Source organism: Candoia aspera, chromosome 1, assembly GCF_035149785.1.
Source record: "Candoia aspera isolate rCanAsp1 chromosome 1, rCanAsp1.hap2, whole genome shotgun sequence".
Taxonomy (NCBI): Eukaryota; Metazoa; Chordata; class Lepidosauria; order Squamata; family Boidae; genus Candoia; species Candoia aspera.
Window position 1 is genome coordinate 322,347,860 of NC_086153.1, and position 19,729 is coordinate 322,367,588.

General features: G+C 37.7%; 1 protein-coding gene across 2 annotated transcripts; it reads left to right on the forward strand.

Moving 5' to 3' along the window:
- Window positions 1–215: 215 nt before the first annotated feature.
- Window positions 216–19,028, forward strand: NAA30 (N-alpha-acetyltransferase 30, NatC catalytic subunit). Of its 2 annotated transcripts, XM_063290496.1 has the most exons (6): window positions 216–341; window positions 479–1,345; window positions 6,741–6,864; window positions 7,643–7,698; window positions 15,918–15,959; window positions 17,224–17,326. In XM_063290496.1, exons 2-5 carry the CDS (start codon window positions 482–484, stop codon window positions 15,948–15,950), a joined length of 1,077 nt encoding a protein of 358 aa, XP_063146566.1. In that variant the 5' UTR covers window positions 216–341; window positions 479–481; the 3' UTR covers window positions 15,951–15,959; window positions 17,224–17,326. The 2 variants fall into 2 exon arrangements, with proteins under 2 accessions (XP_063146566.1, XP_063146565.1); XM_063290495.1 differs by lacking the exon at window positions 15,918–15,959 and having other exon boundaries at window positions 17,224–19,028.
- The last annotated feature ends 701 nt before the right edge of the window (window positions 19,029–19,729 follow it).

A 19,729-nucleotide genomic window follows, 5' to 3' on the forward strand; every position in this document is an offset into this window, starting at 1 on the left:
TATGACCGCAAGCGGAATGGAGCCAGGAACAATACCAAACCCAGCGGCAAGGCCAGCCGTAAAGCGAGCAGCAATCAAATGTCGCGCACGGCCGCCTCGGATAGAAAGTTGCTCGTGAGAAGCCACGCCTCTGACCCCTTTCTCCTTCCTCTCCCTCAGTCTTTCCTCGGGGCCAGTCATAAAGTGAAACGACGCGAAGTGTCGCGCCTTCTCCCTGATTCTGGAGCCGCGGCAGCCAGGCCTGACAGGAAACCTGGTCGCACTTTACGGCCGCTGGATGAGGAGGAGCGGAGAAAGGGAGCGGGAGGCGCCGCGGCTGCTGCTGCTGAAGGGACTTTGGGGTGAGGAGGAGGAAAAGAAGGGGACAGTCGGGATGGGATTGTGTGAATGAAAAAGGAAAGGGGAAGAGTTGGGTGTCTTCTTCTTACACTTTCACTCTGTTTCTCTTCGCTTCTCCCCTTCCTTTTGGTCTCCTCAGGACATGGCCGAGGTACCGCCCGGGCCTAGCAGCCTCCTCGCTTCGCCGCCGGGAGCCGCCGCTGCGCTCCTTTCTCCCTTTCCGGGAACTGCTGAAGAGGAGGAGGAAGAGGAGGACGAAGAGGAAGGAGGAAGGCGGCCCTGCAGGGAGGAGGAAGCCGAGGATGAAGGCGCGCGGGAGGGGGGCCTGCCCCGTCGCCGCGTTTGCCAGCCCCATCGCCACTACCATCAGCTCAACGGGCTCATCGCTGGCACGGACTTGCGGCACTTGCGGAGCTCCCTGAAGGGCAAGGTCTTGAGCAACAGCAGTGAGAACCAGTGTCCACCCAACAGCAAGAAAAGCACCACCACCACTGGTCCTGGCAAAACAATGGGACATGGGCAGGAGCCCCAGCATCCCCGGCAGGGAGGGGAGCAGGAGACAAGTCGGTCTTCACTCAACAACCACCACCAGGTCCCTTGCCCCCAGGCAAGGACTGCACAGTCCCAACAGCAGCAGCATCACCACCACCATGATGCTTCTGCTCCCTCTGCTGGGGACAGGAATGGGCTAGTTGGGGGAGGAGAGTTGGAGGAAGGCGAGGACCAGGAGTTGGAAAGGGAAGAGGAGTCCTTGCTGCTTCTCTCCAGATCCTTGGCCTCCACCTGCAGTTTGCAAAAATGCTCCATGGGTCCCCATACAGACACTTCCTGGCCCCCCCAGCAGGTGAAGGAGGAGAAAGGGGACCTCACAATACGATATGTCCGATATGAGTCCGAGCTGCAGATGCCAGACATCATGAGACTGATCACCAAAGATCTGTCTGAACCCTACTCCATTTACACTTATAGGTATTTTATCCACAACTGGCCTCAGCTTTGCTTTTTGGTAAGTTGGGGGTGGAAGTGAGCAAGAGACATGATTAAAAATGTGTTACAAGGTTGAAGGATAAAAGGGGTATTCGAGATGGATGGACAGAAGTGGGTGATATGGGGAAAGTTACAATGTAAGCAAAATGCTCACATCTGTCATTCACCAGTAGTCAGTTTGTGAAATATAAGTGTGGTTTGAATTGAACAGAATTATTCATAAACTTTGTACACATGTACAGTGTAAATTGGAGATCAACCCCTCTTATCTCTGTTCCCAAGATATAGTAAATTGAAGTGTTCTTGGTGAACTTGGAAGTTACATATACTTGCTTTTTAATGGTTTGGGGATGCTCAGTTATAATTATATTGTCATTAGTTTGTTTTTAGAGTTTGCTCTATCAGTTTCTGCCCAGTTAAAATGAGAAATAGTGATAGCTTAGAAAATATTTGAGTTGATATTTGTACAAAGTTTTCTATTTATGGAGCAAATACTTAAGAACTGAGCTAGAATTAATATAATCCTACAATACTTCTGAAAGTAAACTCGTTTTAGGAATTTTAAATATGAATATTCCTTGGTACTTCACAATATTCAATTTTAACTTGGTGCCATTTGTATAATTTTAATGTTATCTGATTAAATTGCGATTTATTTTTAGATATGAAAACCTATATGTTATGTGCAACATGCCTCTTATCAAAATACAGGTCTTAAATACACATGATTCTATATGCAGAAAGAAAACAGTTCCTCCTCCCATGAAGAGGTTGTGAGCATAGATTTTGAACCATAATTGTAAGGAGGGGGTAGTTTGAAAGGGGAAAAAGAAGAAGAATCTCTAACCAAATGATTCTACCATACTGCATTAAATATTTCTTTTTTTAAAAGGTAATTATGTTAGTGTTTCTTGTTAATTACTTATTAGCAAATGAAACTACAATCTACATAGTCAGATGTCAGGTTAGCCGGCACTCCTTAACCTATAAAGCTCTGCGTGTATCATACAAGCAACTGAAAAAAGAGGTAGAGTGTGTTCACTTGAAAGTCAGTTCTCTTAAGATATCTCTAAAAATATTTTACAAATTGAAAGAGAGAGTTTCTAATGATTTGACCCATGTTTTATTTGTGATTATGTCTAGGGGGCCCTTCTTAATACAGTAATTCTTAAAATTCTCAGTGTAAGAAAATCTAATAAGTTCACTTGATCTTTCCAAGGAAATGACATAATGGACTCTGGTGTTTATGAGCTACTGGCAAGATTTAGCTTTTTGAGGATATATGATATGTTGAAGCAAAGCCAAAGGCAACAATAAACATGAAAACTTGACTGAGTGGGATAGAGATAGGATGGCTTGAGAAAATGAAGATTTTTTGTGTTATCATGTCAGTGTAATGTAAATAAATGCTCATAATGGGCATCTGCTTGGGGGAACTCTTGCCCTACCCAGATAAGCAATTTCCAGATTTCTATCTTTCATTTAAAGGCTGTTGCCCCTTTCCCAAAATAATAAAAATATGTAGTCACTATTCTGTAAGAAAGACCTCCTCTTATATTTCCATTTATTTAACCAATGAATGAACAGTCCAAGCAATGACTGGCTTAGACCCTAGAGAAAAGTTTACAATTATTTTTTTCCCTAGCAGGAAAGGATTGCTGTCTCATGAAAAACAATTCAGAAATCCAAGTGTTGCTGTAGCTGTATTTGAACACTAGCATAATACCTCTAAAGCAAGTTTTTTTTTTAATTGTATGGCATAGCAGTTTGGGGTTCATGCTGCTTTTTCTTGCTGGGAAATCCTTGTGAGGTCCAGCAGCCAGATGTGTAGACTATTTGCCCGGGGTGCACCACGAGGAGGCTAGTCTACATTGCACCGAGCTGGGATGAGAGAGAGTGACTGGCCCAAGGTCACCCAGCCAGCTTTCGTGCCTAAGGCGGGACTAGAACTCACAGGCTCCTGGTTTCTAGCCCAAACATAGTAGTTGGAAATGTGACAATCTCTGTGTTTATTTTTAAATATTGATCTGAGTTTTTGAAAAAAATTAAGTGATCCTATCAGATGTCGAAAAAGTTCACCAATTGTTATATTTGCTTATTGGTCTACATAGCAAAGAGTTAGGAAATGACTGAGAAACATGCCAGTCCTATTCTTGTTAATCTAATGTGAGTGTAGGGGAGATAGTGATGTATGATAACCTGCAAAGGACTCCAGTGTTGTTATCCTGATTTATTGGGTTTTTAATGAATATTCTAGTTTTGAAGGGTGTTAAAGGTCAATGTAGTAGCAATGCAGTTAATTTAGGACTGGAAGGGTTATTCCTATATGCTCTGTTGAGCAAGGTTGGAAGTTGTCCCTTCTGGTTTCTTTTTGGGTAGGGCCGCTCATCAGACCAGGATGCAATGTTGAGAAATGTGGCTGCTCAAAATTACTGTCTTCCCATATATTACGAAGAACATGTTTTGTGAAAATACCAATATCCCTATGTGACTTAGAGAGCAGAGTTTATAGATGGGCTGCAAACCACACAAGGGTCATGACATAATTGAAAGAAGCTCAGAGAATATTCCTGTATTAAGTCTTCCCTCCAAATTACTTACAAGGCAGCCAGGAATTATTTATCTTTTGACTACTCAGGAGCACCCCGGTATTATCTGGATTAAACATTATCCAACCCACGATTAATATTGGTATTATTTTGGTAATAATATTGATATTACTTTAAGATTTGAATAGCTAGCTTTGATTTTAACTTTTTTAGCGTAGTTGGAAAGTTACTGTCCCAGACATATTCATTGAAATAGAAGTAGTAATACTAATTCCTAAAGGGCACTCCCTAGAACTGAATGGAACACAGTTTCTCAGTTCATTAATTCTAAATGTATACCTTTTGGTATACAAAAGCAAATCTGAAAAACCTGAAATCTGTCCACCCCCAGTTTACATTATTGGTTCAGTTTGATTTTCACATGGGCCAAGTCTGTCAGTTCATATGGCAGTGAAGAACGTAATAGGCGAGTGTAGAATATATCTCAAATAATTCTTTATTGGATTTAGTTAGTGTAGTATTTAAATTGAAATGCTTAGAAGTAAATTCCAAACTGTTTTAACCAAATGCTTTTTGTAGAGTTGTCTTCTTGGAAGGACAGAAAGAAACCTCTGGTTTCCTGGGATCAAATGCTGATCATTCACAGGAAAAGGAATAGATGATCGTAAGGCTGAGTCTGAATATCTCTCCAGTTATTTGTTGTTGCTGCTTCACTGCAGTTACTGTCTGTCAGAAATTATTGCAGCTAAATCCTCGGGTCAGTCTAAGTTCGATCCAGTCTGAATCTAATGCTTATTTCTTTAATTTGTCAGATTTTCTGCAGATCTAATTATTTTACCTACATCATTTAGGCCTAGCTTCATATTTAGGTGAAAATACTGGTTCTGATAGTTGCAATTGCCTGGGAGTTTTAGGACCTTAAGATGCTAAGTGGGATTCCAGAATAAAGTTTTTATTCTTGCCTCGTGTGAAACTTGGGCAATAATCTAGACTCTTGGTGTGAGCAAAATGCTGGTTTGCAGCAGCAGTCAGTTCTGTAAGCATTATAAATATTGTATGGATGAATATCTGCCAGCATGAGGGTACATGTTTACCTTGCATGCTAGCATAATCATTTTAAAAATCACACAGGTTGACCAGTAGTGTTAACTATGTATCTGGGCTCAGGATCTTATTGCATGTACCTATTACAAAAGGTATACCAAAAAAAAAAAAATGAGCTCAGTGGGAAAGTTAGGCTTCAGTTTAAATCTCACCTACAACTGTACCCAGATTCTCCTGCTGTGGTATAGAATTCTGATTGTAAATAGTAAAGTATGTCACTTTACTGTTTTTCAACAAAACAATTATCTATATCATGCTAATTCATTCAATATTTAATACTGTCAACCTACTTTATATAATGTTTGTTGTTTTAATAACATTTTAATAACATTTTCAGATTTTGTACTATTTAGTGCCACATATAAAATGTATGCAAAATTTTTCCCTAAGATAAGCTTTTAAGTGTTTTTTTCTATAAAAGGTAAACAAAATTGTCCTGCTGATTAAAATAATTTAGTTCTTCTAGAGCTCTTTGTCACTTAACAGCAAAACTGAATACGTGCATTTATGCAAGAGTGAGATTCCCTGGTTGGAAGAGTCTCTTCATCCTATTTCCCAAGGAAGTTCAGCTTGATAGAGATTTTGTTTGAGAGATCTGTACATTTAGCTTGAAAATGTTTATTTAATCTAGAATACTAAAAATAACTTAATTCAGTCCTTTTACATAACAATTTATTTCTGTATATTCAGTATATTTGTCAGGATTTATGACATTTTCTTTTTCAATTCCTTCTTTTCTAATCTCAACATTTTAAGTTATGTCTTTTTTATAGAAGGATAAAAATTGACACTAGTACTTAAATTTATTGTCGGGTCTGCCATCAAGTGAAGCACATTTTAAAACTAAACAACTCTAAATTATTGATAAATGAACATTATATATCTAGCAATGTCTTTATATAAAAGAACTGGGATGGATTTGTGGGAAATGACTTTCTGAGACATATAAAAATGAAAAATGTGCTCATTAAACAAGAAATTAAATTTTAAAATTGATCTACATTTCAGAATCTTTGACAATGGAAGTTGCAGAGGCCTTTCTCCTTTTTCTTTTTCTTTTTCAGGTTTCAATCAGTTATTTCAGCTATAGTATAGTAGCTATTATTAGAATAGCTGACTGATCCATAGTTCAGTTATGTACTATCTACTTGGGATTTAATAATTCTGTCCCTCATAAAAATAAAAGAGCTGTACTCAAGTGCAGAACAGCATCATTGAAGAATAATTTAAACTACATAGAGATTCTGGGTAAAATAGGGCCCAGGCCAAACAAGGCTGAAGCTAATGTCTTGAGTTCTAAATATTATAAACAGAAGGAAGCTTGCACATCTTTCTAATCTGTGCGTGCCTCACACAAAGTCCCTCGGAAAGCTTTCTTAAATAGCACAGAGTAAGAAGAGAAATAAAACAGAAGGAAGGTAACCTGAGTGCTACCACTCCATACATACAAGGTGCATCTACCCACTCCTGGGCAGTTCCTTACTCCCTAATAGCCATTTGCCCTGTCAAATTAATACAGCATGCATGAGTCTGGGCAGATTTTTGTGCTCATGCAACTTAACATCCAAGCCAATGAGTATGATATTACTTTTCCAAGAAACAAATATAAGCTTCTGTTACTAAGTAAGGTTTTCAAAGTTTTGGGGAATTTCCAAGATGGGATCTTTTTAAAAATGTGTCTATAAAATTGTGATTTTATGGCACTGTGTGTTAGCCTTAACCTACAAGATGTGTTTTGTTTGGTTTTGTTTTGTTTTTAAGGCAATGGTAGGTGATGAGTGCGTAGGTGCAATCGTCTGCAAGTTGGACATGCACAAAAAGATGTTTCGTAGAGGTTATATAGCCATGTTAGCGGTGGATTCCAAATACAGAAGAAAAGGCATAGGTAAGAATAGCAGTTGCATCTTTTTGAAGCCTTCTGAAAGTAATATACTTTCAGTTAGCTGTTGCTTTGAGGTAAATATTTTTGCATACACCTTTCTTGTGGCAATTACTTTAATCTATAATTTTTAAAATGAAGCAGTCTGCTACTGTCATATACTTATATGCAGCCCATGAGTCCTTATTCTGTGGATATCCACTTTGATCTCATCACCAACCCCGTCCATACAGTTTTGCTCTGCTTCAGTGGTGTCGCAAGATGAACATGCCTCATTCTCGTGAAATATATTCTCTCTAGGTTGGCTGCTTTCTCTTGTGAGCCACCGCTGTGTAATAGACATCCACAGGTTAAAAGGAAACTGGGGACAGAAATTTAACCCATTAAAGAAAAGGAATATGTGTGATTTTATTAGCTTATTCTGTACCCCAATGGTTCCCTTGCTTTACAGTTTGCTATGTTGTGGCAGGCTAAGTGAAACTGCCTCTGGAAGCTGCTATGCCAATCTTTGTAAGTCAAAAAAGCTAAATAATAATCCTAAATAAGATCTTTGAATTTTGTGGCAGGATATCCCATTCATACTTGATGCAAAGGACTCAGGTATTTGGGTTCCCTTCCCTTCCTCTTACAAGACAGAAGTTTTTAAAAAATGTGTAGAATATCTATATTACTAATTGTTACTTCTTAAATTATGTATTTGTTGCAAGATCAGAACATGAGCTAATTTATGCTGTAATAATTTGTACTTTAAGTGTAAATTGTTTGTTTTTTGTTTGTGTTTCAGGTACAAACTTGGTTAAGAAAGCTATTTACGCGATGGTAGAAGGAGATTGTGATGAGGTAAATCTTTTCTTGATTTGAAGGAACTTTGTTTTTCTCCCTTGCTTCACTTGAAGGCTGTTCTTCCAAATCCATCTTATTGTGTAAGCAGCTCTTCGGTTTAGGCAGCATACATTCAGAAAGATACATTATGTTAAAAGCTTTCTGGGACTCCAGAGAATGAATAGTTGTTTGTCTCCTTTGGACAGCACAGTAAAATATACGAAGTCTGTCTTTACATGAACTAATACCCTAAGCAGATCTAGATAGTAATATAGGTGTCCTAAAGTGATGATTTGGGCTTGCATAGGATACTAAAAGTTTATGAATTGGGGATACATGAACATGAGGTAGCATCTGCCACAGCAGATGTGCTATTTTTTTTCTCACCTATTGTAGTGCATGCCTTGGTAAGTCCAGAGAAAGCCTCTTTCCTTTAACCACTGTGCAGAGTCCTGCATCCTTTGATGGCAATTGGTGGATGTCTTTGTCTTTTCTTTGGTTCCATGCTATGCAGCCCTATAATTTTTCCCTTGAATCTGCATTGAAGCCAAAGTCAGATTTGGAGGCAGCAAAAACTGCCAAAAGTTCAAGGAAGCTTCAGTAATCTTTTTATTGGCTTAAGTAATGAAACAGATTTACTAATAAGGTATTAAAATCTGTTCTTGGGCATGTTCGTAAAGCATGTTACAATGAAAAATACTAGGCTGGGGAAGAGAGAAGGACTATTTCCCATTGTTTTCATTAACTGTTTTTCCATATAGGAGTCCGATATTCTGCCTCTCGGCATTAATCATCCATGCTGCAATGGGTATTTGATAATCTGATGACATTATTATAATATAATAATACCATTCTTCCTCCTGAAGAAACCTCAGGGCACAGTGAAAAGAACAGTAAAACTGTTCTCAACAACTAACTAAAACAGTCAGCAATAAAAACAGCTTGTAAAAAGATGATCTAAAAAGGCAGTCTGATCCTTGAGCTGTTGCTACTGTGCCTGAGTAAACAAGCATATCTTCAATTACCATTTAAAATAAGACAGTATTGAGGTCAACCATATTCTCTTCAGGAAAGACTTGCATAACTGAGGCACTGTCAGTGGGAAGACCCTACTTCTGGCCCACTGTCCTATAAGCTGAACCCATCAGTGAGGCCATAAACAAGGCCACTCTGTAGTCTAGCCCTGAAAGGGACATTTGTAACTGTTCTGTATTGGCCCAGAAACAAAGCATCCAGGGTAGGCCTCTTCAAGAGGCCTTTGCTGCTACCTCCTTCAAAGTGATGAAAATAATTTCCTCACCTGAAAAGTCAGTGAGCACTCCCTGGACCCATCTAGATGCACTTTCCCTAATAGATCTTAACACCCATAATGGGCAAGGATCCATAGAATTATGCAACTTGTCTAGTTAGCCCACTTAGCTGTTTTAATGCCATTTGCAACAGATATCCTGTGCTGTACAAATTAAGATGTGGATTGAAAATGTTTGAATTCTAGGCTTGGTAAGAATTATTTGATTCAGTTATAGCAATGATTAAGAGTACATTTAGTATTACATTCATATTCTATATACAGAATTCCTGTATGAATCCTCCTAGGGATGTACTGTACATAGTAATAAGCAGGACTGGTTCTTTAAATCTGCACAGTTTAGAAAGCTTTTTTTTTCTGATGTATTTTAAAAAAAAGATTGGAATTTGAAGTAGATGCAGTTCTTCTATTTGAACAGATAATAGTGTTGCATTTTGTCTGTGAATCATTATGTTATAGTTAAATAGCTTATTACACTTACTTACTAAGGCTAAGCTAAGCTTAGAAAGGGTACCGTTTTTATAAAGGTTTGATCCAAGTACAATGAACAAAAATAGCCCACACTTCTGAATAACCAGTGGCTGCTTTGCTTTGCTGAAGAAAAGCAGCTTCTGCAAATGTACAGATGCCTTTCTAGGGGCAAAGCAGCCAGTTGCAAGGGAGTGAATTGTGTCCGTGGGGTCAGCCCTTTGAGGTAGTCCAGACAAGAAGCACAAACCATATGTACTAACACTACCTTTATTACAAGTCTGAAGGTATTACTCCCCTCCTTTACTTTTCCTTTCCAGAAAACTAGGGAAGGTCCCTTCTGAAATGCTTCCTATGCCCTTTTGTTTCTGTAGGCTGAGATACCTTTTGCATGATGGTTGTCTAGTCTGCAGCTCTTCCTCCTGTCTCTCAAGGTCATTCCCACATACCATTACACATGGCATAAAGTATCTTCTCGAAGTTGAAATGTACCATTCTGCACAGGCCTACTATTTTCCTATAAGATTACTTTCCAAAATTTATAAAAAGATTAATTATAATCCAAACAGTGGTTTAGAGTTTGTGACCAACAAGTATATGGCAACAGCTCTAACTGTCTTGTTATTATTTATTATACAACTTTACCAACTGTATGCAGTAGAGATCAAAAGAAAAACAAAATAGTTAACAGAATTTCATTCAACAAAATTAGTTCACAGCTTAATCAATCCAACAAAACCAGTATTTGTAACTCAAATCAAATATAACCACCATGTGTATTTAAAGAAACACTCCAAGATGCTGCAGAGAACACATGCATCATAACTTTTATGTATGTATTTATTCATTTATTTTAATATAAAGTAAATACTAACCTGAAAGCTACGAATGTTAATGAGGGTAGGGTGAATCACTTCATCCCCACAGAAGTCAAATAAAAAAGCCTTCAACTCTTATTAAAGGCTGTCATAGAGGTCAAGGAAAGGAAGCTGCTGGTGCCTGGTTCCTGAAAGTCCAGAGCCTGGAGACCATGACCTTGAACCTGAACAGAAAGGAGAGACTATCTAGAGGAACATTAGGATCAGGAGATGGAGAGAAGAATCAGGAATGTCTGCCAGAAGGCAATTGCAGTAATCTAAGCATTAAGAAATATGCCCCAATAAAGTCATAGTCTCCTCAGTCAGAAGGCCCCAGATCCTATGAATATCCATCAGATGAAATTTTAAAATCCTGTCTGTAAGTTCCATGGGGGTATCCAATCATTGCAAGCCATAGTTTATCACTTCAGGTATCAGACCAAATATTTTACATTCATAGAATCATAGTATTAGAAGACACCATTTAAGTCATAATGTCATATCTCCTACTCACTGGAGGAATCCAGATTAAAGAGTCCTTCATAGATGGCTATTTAGCTTTCGCCTGAATGTATCTAAAGAAGGGAAGCCTACTCTGGATACATAGTTCCACAGTTGAACTGCTCTTATGGTTAGCATTTTTTCCTAACATTTAATCAGAATCTGCCTTCTGCAACTTGAATCTATTATTTCATGTCCTGAACTCCAGACTCCTAATTTGACCTTCTGAAATACCTTTCAGGTATTTGAAGAGTGCCATCATATCTCCCCCTCCACCCTGTCTTCTCAAGGTTAATATGTCCATCTCCTTTAATCTCTCTTTATAGGGCTTAGTTTTCTAATCATCTGATCATCCACATTCCCCTTCCCTGGATCTGTTTCTAATCTGTCTGAATTCTTAAAAGTGTGATCCCAGAACTTTATATACACACACACAGAAACTCACTCACTCACTCACTCACTCACTCACTCACTCACTCACTCACTCACTCCATTCATTCATTCATTCATTCATTCATTCATTCATTCATTCAAGGTAAGGTCTGACCAATGCACAATAAGGAGGAATGATTACTTTCCATGTATTCGAAACAATTGGGGATGTGCAAAACATTCTTGCATGTGGAAGAATGGAACAGTTGTTTTTAGGTAGTACATATTCAAAACACATTCCTGGTTATTTCGTTCATACATGTGATAAAATGGAGCTGTTTAGTTGCTACTGTGGGACAAAACACAGTCGTTCCACCCAGAAATAGCTGTGGAGGTGGGTAAGGCAGGAAAAAGCCATGGCTAGCAGTGACAGCTGAGCAGAGGGAAGAAAGGTCCTGGGAAGATCAGGGGTGGGCATGTCAGTGGGATATTCCAGTCTTTGGCCATCAATAGCAGCAGAGGGAAGGAGGGAATGAAGTGAGCTGGAAAGGCTGCTCTGATTGCTGCTGCAGGGTGACATGCGCTAGTCTTGCCCTGTGTTCCCTGTAAAATCACTCCAGGATCCCTCCAGTTTTTTTTTTTCCACCCAAATCCCAGAACATCAAAAATACTCCAGGATGAGTTTCTGCTGAATGTGGCTGATCCATTATGGCTTGGCAAGAGCTTCTGGATAGCAGTTGTTTGTTCTGGTTTTAAAGTAAAACGTATTTTCCACTTCATGCTCACTTCTGGAAACCTCTTGCATTTGCCCATTTTGGATTTTTTTGTAACCACATTGCTGAATCATGTTCCAATAGATAGGGTTGAATTTTAGTTTTGTCTTCTAGGGTATTACCTGTGCCACACAATGTTGTGTTATCTAAAAATTTGATGAATAATCTCTGCAGTTCATTACTAAAAGTGTTAAAGAGTATAGGGCCCAGGGCTGAACCTTGTGCTACCTTCTCACTGCCTCAGTCCAGTTTGATAAGAAACATTGAGCTAGTTTTTTGAGCTAGCTCATATGTCTACTTAATTATCATGCCATCCAGCCCACATCTAATTAGCTTGGTATTTAGAATGTTGCAGAGTATTTTATCAAATGTTTTGCTGAAATCAGGATACATTGTCCTCAGCTTTTCCAAAAACCTATTAAGGAGGAGTACTTCATTTACAGGATTGGTTAATCTGGCATCATGGAGAAAATGTGGTCTCTAGGAGTTGAAAATGACTTGATGGCACATAATCACTTCATTTTAAAAAACAGGATTGGTTAATCTGGCAAGAGTTGTTCTTGACAAATCTGTGTTGACTTTTGTATTTCTTTGCAAGTTTTTACTTATCAAACTATTTATTTATTTAATTGCTCACATTTATATGGCCACCCATCTCACACAAGGTGACTGGGCGGCATACAACAAGATAAAAGCATTATCTCCTCTAGAATCTTTCCAGGTACTGATACTGGACTAATTGGTTTATTTCCCCATTTTTGAAGATAGGGATAACACTTGCCTTCTTCTGGTCATCTGGCACTTCACCTATTTTCCAGGTTTCTCAGATCTTCAGTATCCTAAAATGAAATTTATATGGGTTTGGAAATTTAAATTTATTCAGTGTATATAGATATTCTTTGTCCTTGTTTCTTTTAGTCATAAGGTTCTAGTGTGTCCCTTGATTGCAATACTTATATCCCATCCTATTCAAGAGATTCTGGGTGGTTCACAGTTCTCATAAGTGAAAATAAATCTTACAATGAAACTTTTCAGTTCTTTTATTTTGAATTTCTCTAAAGAAGTCCTTTTGTTCTTCAGCAACCCCAGTTCATTCTGAGCTTTAGAATTTCCATAATCTGTCCTCTGTACCGTTTCAGCTATGTTTCTGTAATTTTCCTTGATTACTCTCCTTTCTATACATGTCCTTTTTTTGTTCTTAAAAATAATCTTTTTGTATAGCCACACTGGATTCTCCTCTGTCCTCCATCTTTGTTTCTCATTAGAATCATTTGCAGTTGTACTTTTATTACCTCCTTTTTGGGAACTCCAATCCACTTTAAGATCCCTTTCTCATTAACTTTTGTTGCTGTGGAATTCTACTTCCTGTTACTATTAGTTTATTAAAGTCCTTTAAGTTGAAGAGAGGTATTTGACTAACTCATCTTTAGTTAGCCTTAAAATTAAGAATGTCAGCATTACATGACCACTTTCCCCCAATCTCTGAACTACTTCCATTTTCTTGTCTTGTCTTGTCTTTATTTTTTAATATCAAGTCAAAGGTAGTTTGTGTCTTCCTTCATCCTTTTTTTTTAAATTTCTGAACACAAACTTATAAAATTAACTAGTCAAAATTATTATGAAGTAATTCTTCATAGTAACAACTCATTTTTGTAAAGCCTTACTGGAAATTTGGCTTTCCTCAGTACCCAGAAAAGAAAGCCAAGAAATACTCAGAAAGGTATTAAACTTGAATTTCAGCATTGAATTGCTCCTTAAAAAGCAGTTGATTTGGCAGGGCTTGTCCAGAGAGTTTAGTTTTCTAGCAGAAATACCCAGATTTTCAGGCTCTCTTTTTTTAATTTGTTCAATTGTGTCCGACTGCCTGAACAAGTCCCTGCAGTTTTCTTGGCAAGGTTTTTTTCAGAAGTGGGTTGCAATTGCCTCCTTCCTAGGCTGAGATAGAGTGACTTGCCGAAAGTCACCCAGCTGGCTTTCATGCCTAAGGCAGGACTAGAACTCTCAGTCTCTTGGTTTCTAGCCTGTTGCCTTAACCACTAGACCAAACTGGCTCTCTTCAGGTCCTTAGGCCTAACTAATTTTACTAGCAAAAAAACATCAAAACGTATGATGCCAGTTTTATTTCTACGCAGAGTATTTTCTTTAATACTACTTTTCTTTAGACATAAAAAAATGATAATTATGCTTAACCAGTAGATTTAATAGAACTTTTTGCAATTTTTTGCTTTTAAATCATTCTTAACTCCTAGCATTTGCCTGACCGACAGAAAGCTCTGGCATGGTCTGGTCCATGAAGTCACGAAGACTTGGAAGCGACTGAACAAATAAAGCATTTGCCTGGAGAAGTCGCTGCAGTTTTCTTAGCAACTTTTCAGAAGTGGTTTTCAATTGCCTTCTTCCTGGGGCTGAGTCACCCAGCTGCATTTGTGCCTCAGGCAGGACTAGAACTCAGTCTCGTGGTTTCTAGCCTGGTGCCTTTTACCACTACACCAAACTGGCTTTCAGATTGAATAGACCATTGTTTAAAAAAAAATGTGTAGTTTTATTACAATCAAATGAGCTTCTGCTTAAGTCTGGTTAATAGATAATATTAACTGGATGTGTCCAGTTACAGGATTAGAAATAGCATATCAATAGCTGATATATTTATTTATTGTTAAACATCAAAACCATACAAAGGACCAGAAAATGACAACAAGCAATTGAAGCTAGGTAAACTTCCATTTCCTATTAATAATTCTGTGTGAATAATCTCACTTAGGTGATTAAATAAGAATAAAATTTAATCTTAATATCTCTGTTGTTGAGTTGCTTCTGACTCAGCATAATGGAAATAGTTTTTCCAGAACTGTCTTAGTAATTACTTCTTCAAATTCTTGTAAGCTCATCCTTGTGTTATCAGTGATAGTATCTAGCCACCTCTTTTTCAATTGCTGTTTTGAATTAGGGATACTTTCAGAATGATCAGATCAACCCATTTCAAGCTCAAAACATTTCAAATTTGAATCACTTTACACTGCCTGGGCGACTTATACCTTCATTTATTTATTTATTTATTTTCTATCCCGCCTTTATTATTTTTATAAATAACTCAAGGTGGCGAGCATGCCTAATACTCCTTCCTCCTCCTGTTTTCCCCACAACAGCCACCCTGTGAGGTTGGTTGGGCTGAGAGAGAGTGACTGGCCCAAGGTCACCCAGCCGGCTTTCGTGCCTAAGGTGGGACTAGAACTTTAGCAATTTTATTAACAGCTGACTGCATAGACAATCTTCAAGATACTGTTTATTGGGAGGTAACCGAAAATTATCTGTGATGTTGGTTTGTCAGTTCCATGCCGTGGGCAATCACTCTGTGCAGCATCTATTGAATAACTAAGATGCATGTTTGGGCATTTCATTGCTGTCTAGGTTAGTATTATGATTGAATCTAGACTTTGAAGGCCATAGAGTTCAGCTAAGTCTTAAATAACATTAGTGGAAGTGAACGCTGCCAGTGGAACTGACACTATAAATAGACTATAAGCATAATGTTAGTGACGCTTGGTCTTAACTGCTCTCAAGAATTTAGAGTGGGTGTAATAAGATTAATCATAAACTTAGTTATAGCTTAATGTAATGTAAACAATAACATTTGTTCAAATCATTCAAAATTTGTAAACAACTCTGCAGGGAAGAAATCCACTGACTATTAACAACTAACCACTTTTTCTTGGTTAAATCAAGATGTAATATTCTTTAACCCCTTACTCCCTTAAATCAATTATTATCAATTCTCTCTTTTGTGGGCAGATTTCAGAAATATATTTGATTTTTAGCCCTCCACACAATACCAGTTGCTTTTTAAATTATGAGGTATTTGTTGTGCTTCTAGATTGCCCAGTAATATAGTTTCTGGGGAGTATTCAAACGTAAGTTCTGTGAATATAGGGTTTCTACATATATTTTATTTCTATACAGCCCTTCCTGCAAGAGGAAGCCACAGCAGTTTAGAAGAGGAAAGTAATCTTAAATCAAACCATCACAATAAAACCAACAGTGCCTACAAACAATGAATACTAAAATTCAAATCAGAAAAACCAACCCAGAAAAGCAAAATAAATAACAGGCAAATGTAAACAGAGTCTGGTCCTGGAATAGTTTTTTGCCTAAGGCATATTTTCCAGTGTTTTCTGTAAGAGGAATGGGCACCAGACAAACATTCCTTGTGAGCACCATCACTAAAGTTGCCTTACTCTTACACACTGCAATGTAAGCCAAAACCGTCAGTGGGAACACAAACTGATCTCCCCAACTGATACTCATGTACAATCTAGATGGTATTGGGGGAGATGATCACATTAAGTATCATTTAATTGTTATCAACTCTGCTATATGATATTGTCTGGTTTCATAGTTCTAAGAATGCAAGATCCTTCTTTGTTCTAGAAACTTGACTGCAAGCTTATGTATGCTGAAATTGTTCTTTTAATTATGTCATCTTTGCCCCCAACCCTCCTCCAAAGAATTCAGGAGAGCATACAAGCCCATTCTTCCCTTCTCTCCATTTTTATCCTCACAAGACATTACTCCTTTGTTATAAGTTATCAAATCAATTTTATTGCAGTCATTAACTAGCACAGTTGTGGTAAATTAAGCTAGGAGTATAGTAGGATAACTGTAGATTACTAATAATTTATTTTTATTCTTATTTATATCCTGATTTTCAGAATGCTAATTCTTCCAATGTAGCATATAAGCACCATTAGTATGAGATTTGTCAACATTATAATAAATAATATAAATATATAATGACATCAGGATCTTTCCTAGGGGTCGTCGATAGTAAAAGACTCTATGAGAGGGAGCAACCTCTGGGATCTTGGATCCTGGGAGAGTTCAAGAATGTTCTGGAATGTCTTTTTAATGCCAGGGAACTTCTAAGTATAAATAATTGGAAGCTGAGCTATAAGATTTGATCAACAGGCTTGTTTCCACCTTAGTATGCATATCTGAGGGTGATTTTATAGGCTTTTATGAAACAAAGTTGGGGTTGTTCGCTGTAAAGTCCTACATGATTGCAACTCAAATCAGGCTAGGAACTCAAGCATTGGGCTAGGATGAGGGTTGAGCTGGAAGGCTGTTTGGTCTGGCACCTGGTGGGGGGGAAGTGTACTTCTGTTTGTGGATTGTTGTGAGCCACCTAGGATCATTATATGAGAGAGACAGCCATTTAAGTTCTGTAAATAAAACAAACTCCCCTTGAAAAGTATGTCTTATTTTGCAGGTTGTCCTGGAGACTGAGATCACAAACAAGTCTGCATTGAAACTTTATGAAAACCTTGGCTTTGTGCGAGACAAGAGGTTGTTCAGATACTATTTAAATGGAGTTGATGCATTGCGTCTTAAACTTTGGCTGCGTTAATTGGAGGACTTTTCTTCTCAACAAACATGGCAGCAGCATCTTTTGCATTCAATGCAATTAGTGTGGAATTGCTTTGCAGTTGGACATAATAACTTCCATACAGCTCTTCTTTGTGAGTGTCTCATCGAGCATTGCACCTAAATTGTTGCACTGTGTGGCATGGCGCATCTTGTTCTGAATTTACAACAGGTTGTTTCAGACTTCAGATCCTCTTGGTAACCAGGAAGATGTGCCAATAGGTAGCCAAGATCTCCTCTTTTCATTTGCAAGTCTACTGACTCCTGTTATATAAACGGTGAACATTTTATCAAGAACCTGTGTATGTGGAACACAACTTTTTTTGGTTTAAGAGAGAAAGAAAAGCCAATGTAATTGTAAAATTCTATAAGTATACTAACATTTCATACAAATCTCACCATAGTTTTTTTTTCCTGGGGAAAATAAAAATGACTTCAACTTTAGGTTTTATTTTTCAATATTGAAGTTTCCATTCTTAAATATTGGTACCTCAGTGATTAGTGGATGAAAAAATGTATTGTAGGGTGGGGTGTGTGTTACATCGAGTAACGGTAACAATTAAATTGCGTCTGCCAGTGCCTGTAGAGATACGTATATTTGTCTCCACTGCTAATTTGAGTGCATGCTTTCTTTTCTTGATTTTTTGTCTTTGCAAGAATGGCTTTTATTTAAATTCTGGATTTGATAATAAATTATTTCATTTATCATTTTGGACACAACTCCCATGTGAGGGCTTAAAAAGCCCTTGTCTTACAGTAAGAAGTCTAAGCTATTTTTTAGAAGAACAGCTTTGAGTAGCTGCTAAAAGGGAGTCTGATGCACTTTTTCCTTTAAAGAAAGTGAGGGATCTTTTTAAAAAAACAAAACAACAAATTAATGTAATTTGAATTGATTTTTATTAAATTAGAATTATCACTAGAGTAGCTAAAGAACCATTATTTTTAAACAATTGGAACAATTTAATTTCTGTTTGGGCTCATGCTATGCTTCCATGTTTTAAAAATGCTTCAGTCTTCAGTTCTTGGTCTTGAAAATAAATTTCAAATTGCAGCACCATGTTAGTTCTTAAGCTGCTTTCACTTCTTCTATTTTTTATTTTACGAAAGCCAGATCTCTTGCAGTTTTTAATTTTCTTCTGAATCATTTGACAGAGGAGTGTCCAAAGGTTGGTTTTAAGTTCTTCCCTCTTTTTAAAATCGACTACATGGGCTTGTATTCTTTTTCAGCAGTTACACAGTGTGTACTTCTGTCTGTCAGTGCAATATGTAAAGCAAATCACTTCTTTTTGGCAGTTCAGCAATGACAGCATTAGTATATAATATATCAAAGCAAAACATAAGAGTGATCCTAAGTAACTCATGGGAAAAAAATGCTTTCTTCTATTGACAGGAAACCCTTCAGAATTCAAGTTTGCCTTACTATGTAATATGTTAAGTTCAATTGATCATTCTATAAAATGGTTTAAGTTACTGTACATTTGAGAGGACTTGACCTCTAGTCCCCCTCTGGAGAAAAAGACCCATTCTGGATAGTTTAGTAAATTTAAAGGAAGGCCATCCTTATTTTGCACAGTCTGAGCATCTCCCCCACTATGTATAAGTTGTGAATTGTATTTGGGAAAAAAAATAAAGGATTTTAATTTAAAACTGGCACTTATCTCCTGATACATTTTGTATAGCTTGCTTCCCCATTTTCTTTCATCCACTTGATGGTTGAGTTTTAGTTCTTAGCATCTTTTCTGCCCTGTTTGGAGCACCAATACCTCAGGCTTAAGCAGCACATAACTGAATGCTGAGCACCAATCAAACGTTTTAACCATGCCGCTTTAGCTCTAGTGTAGTCTTCCTGATTGGCTGTGTTCATTGGGGTGGGGGGGTGAGTCTGCTTCATCTGGAGGTGGTACATTGAAGAAGGCCCTCGTAAACCACCAGGTAAGCCCAGTTTGCAGTGAATTGAGAGGAGTAGGGAATGGGGCAGTACTGTGATAATATCATACTGGAAACCCGTTTTTTAATTGGTTCCATTTTTAAAAAAACAAGTTTACTGCAAGTGAACCAGGAAAATTAGAAAATTCCCCCTACTATTAATTATTTTAAGGGGAATTCTCAAGTTCATTCCTTTTGGGCTTCTTTGAGTCAGCAAAGTTTCCATGTTCTGGATTAATCTGTTGGTGGTAGAAGGTCGTCTATTCGGAGGGTTCCCCCTAAGATTAAAATCAATAATGAAAGACCCTTATTGTCTAATTCATAAGGCTTTGCTGCTTAAAAAAACACCTCTGTTAAATATGACTATGAAATATTAGAAAATTAGATGTTCAGACTGGGAAAAACCTCTGAGAAAAGTTGTTGCA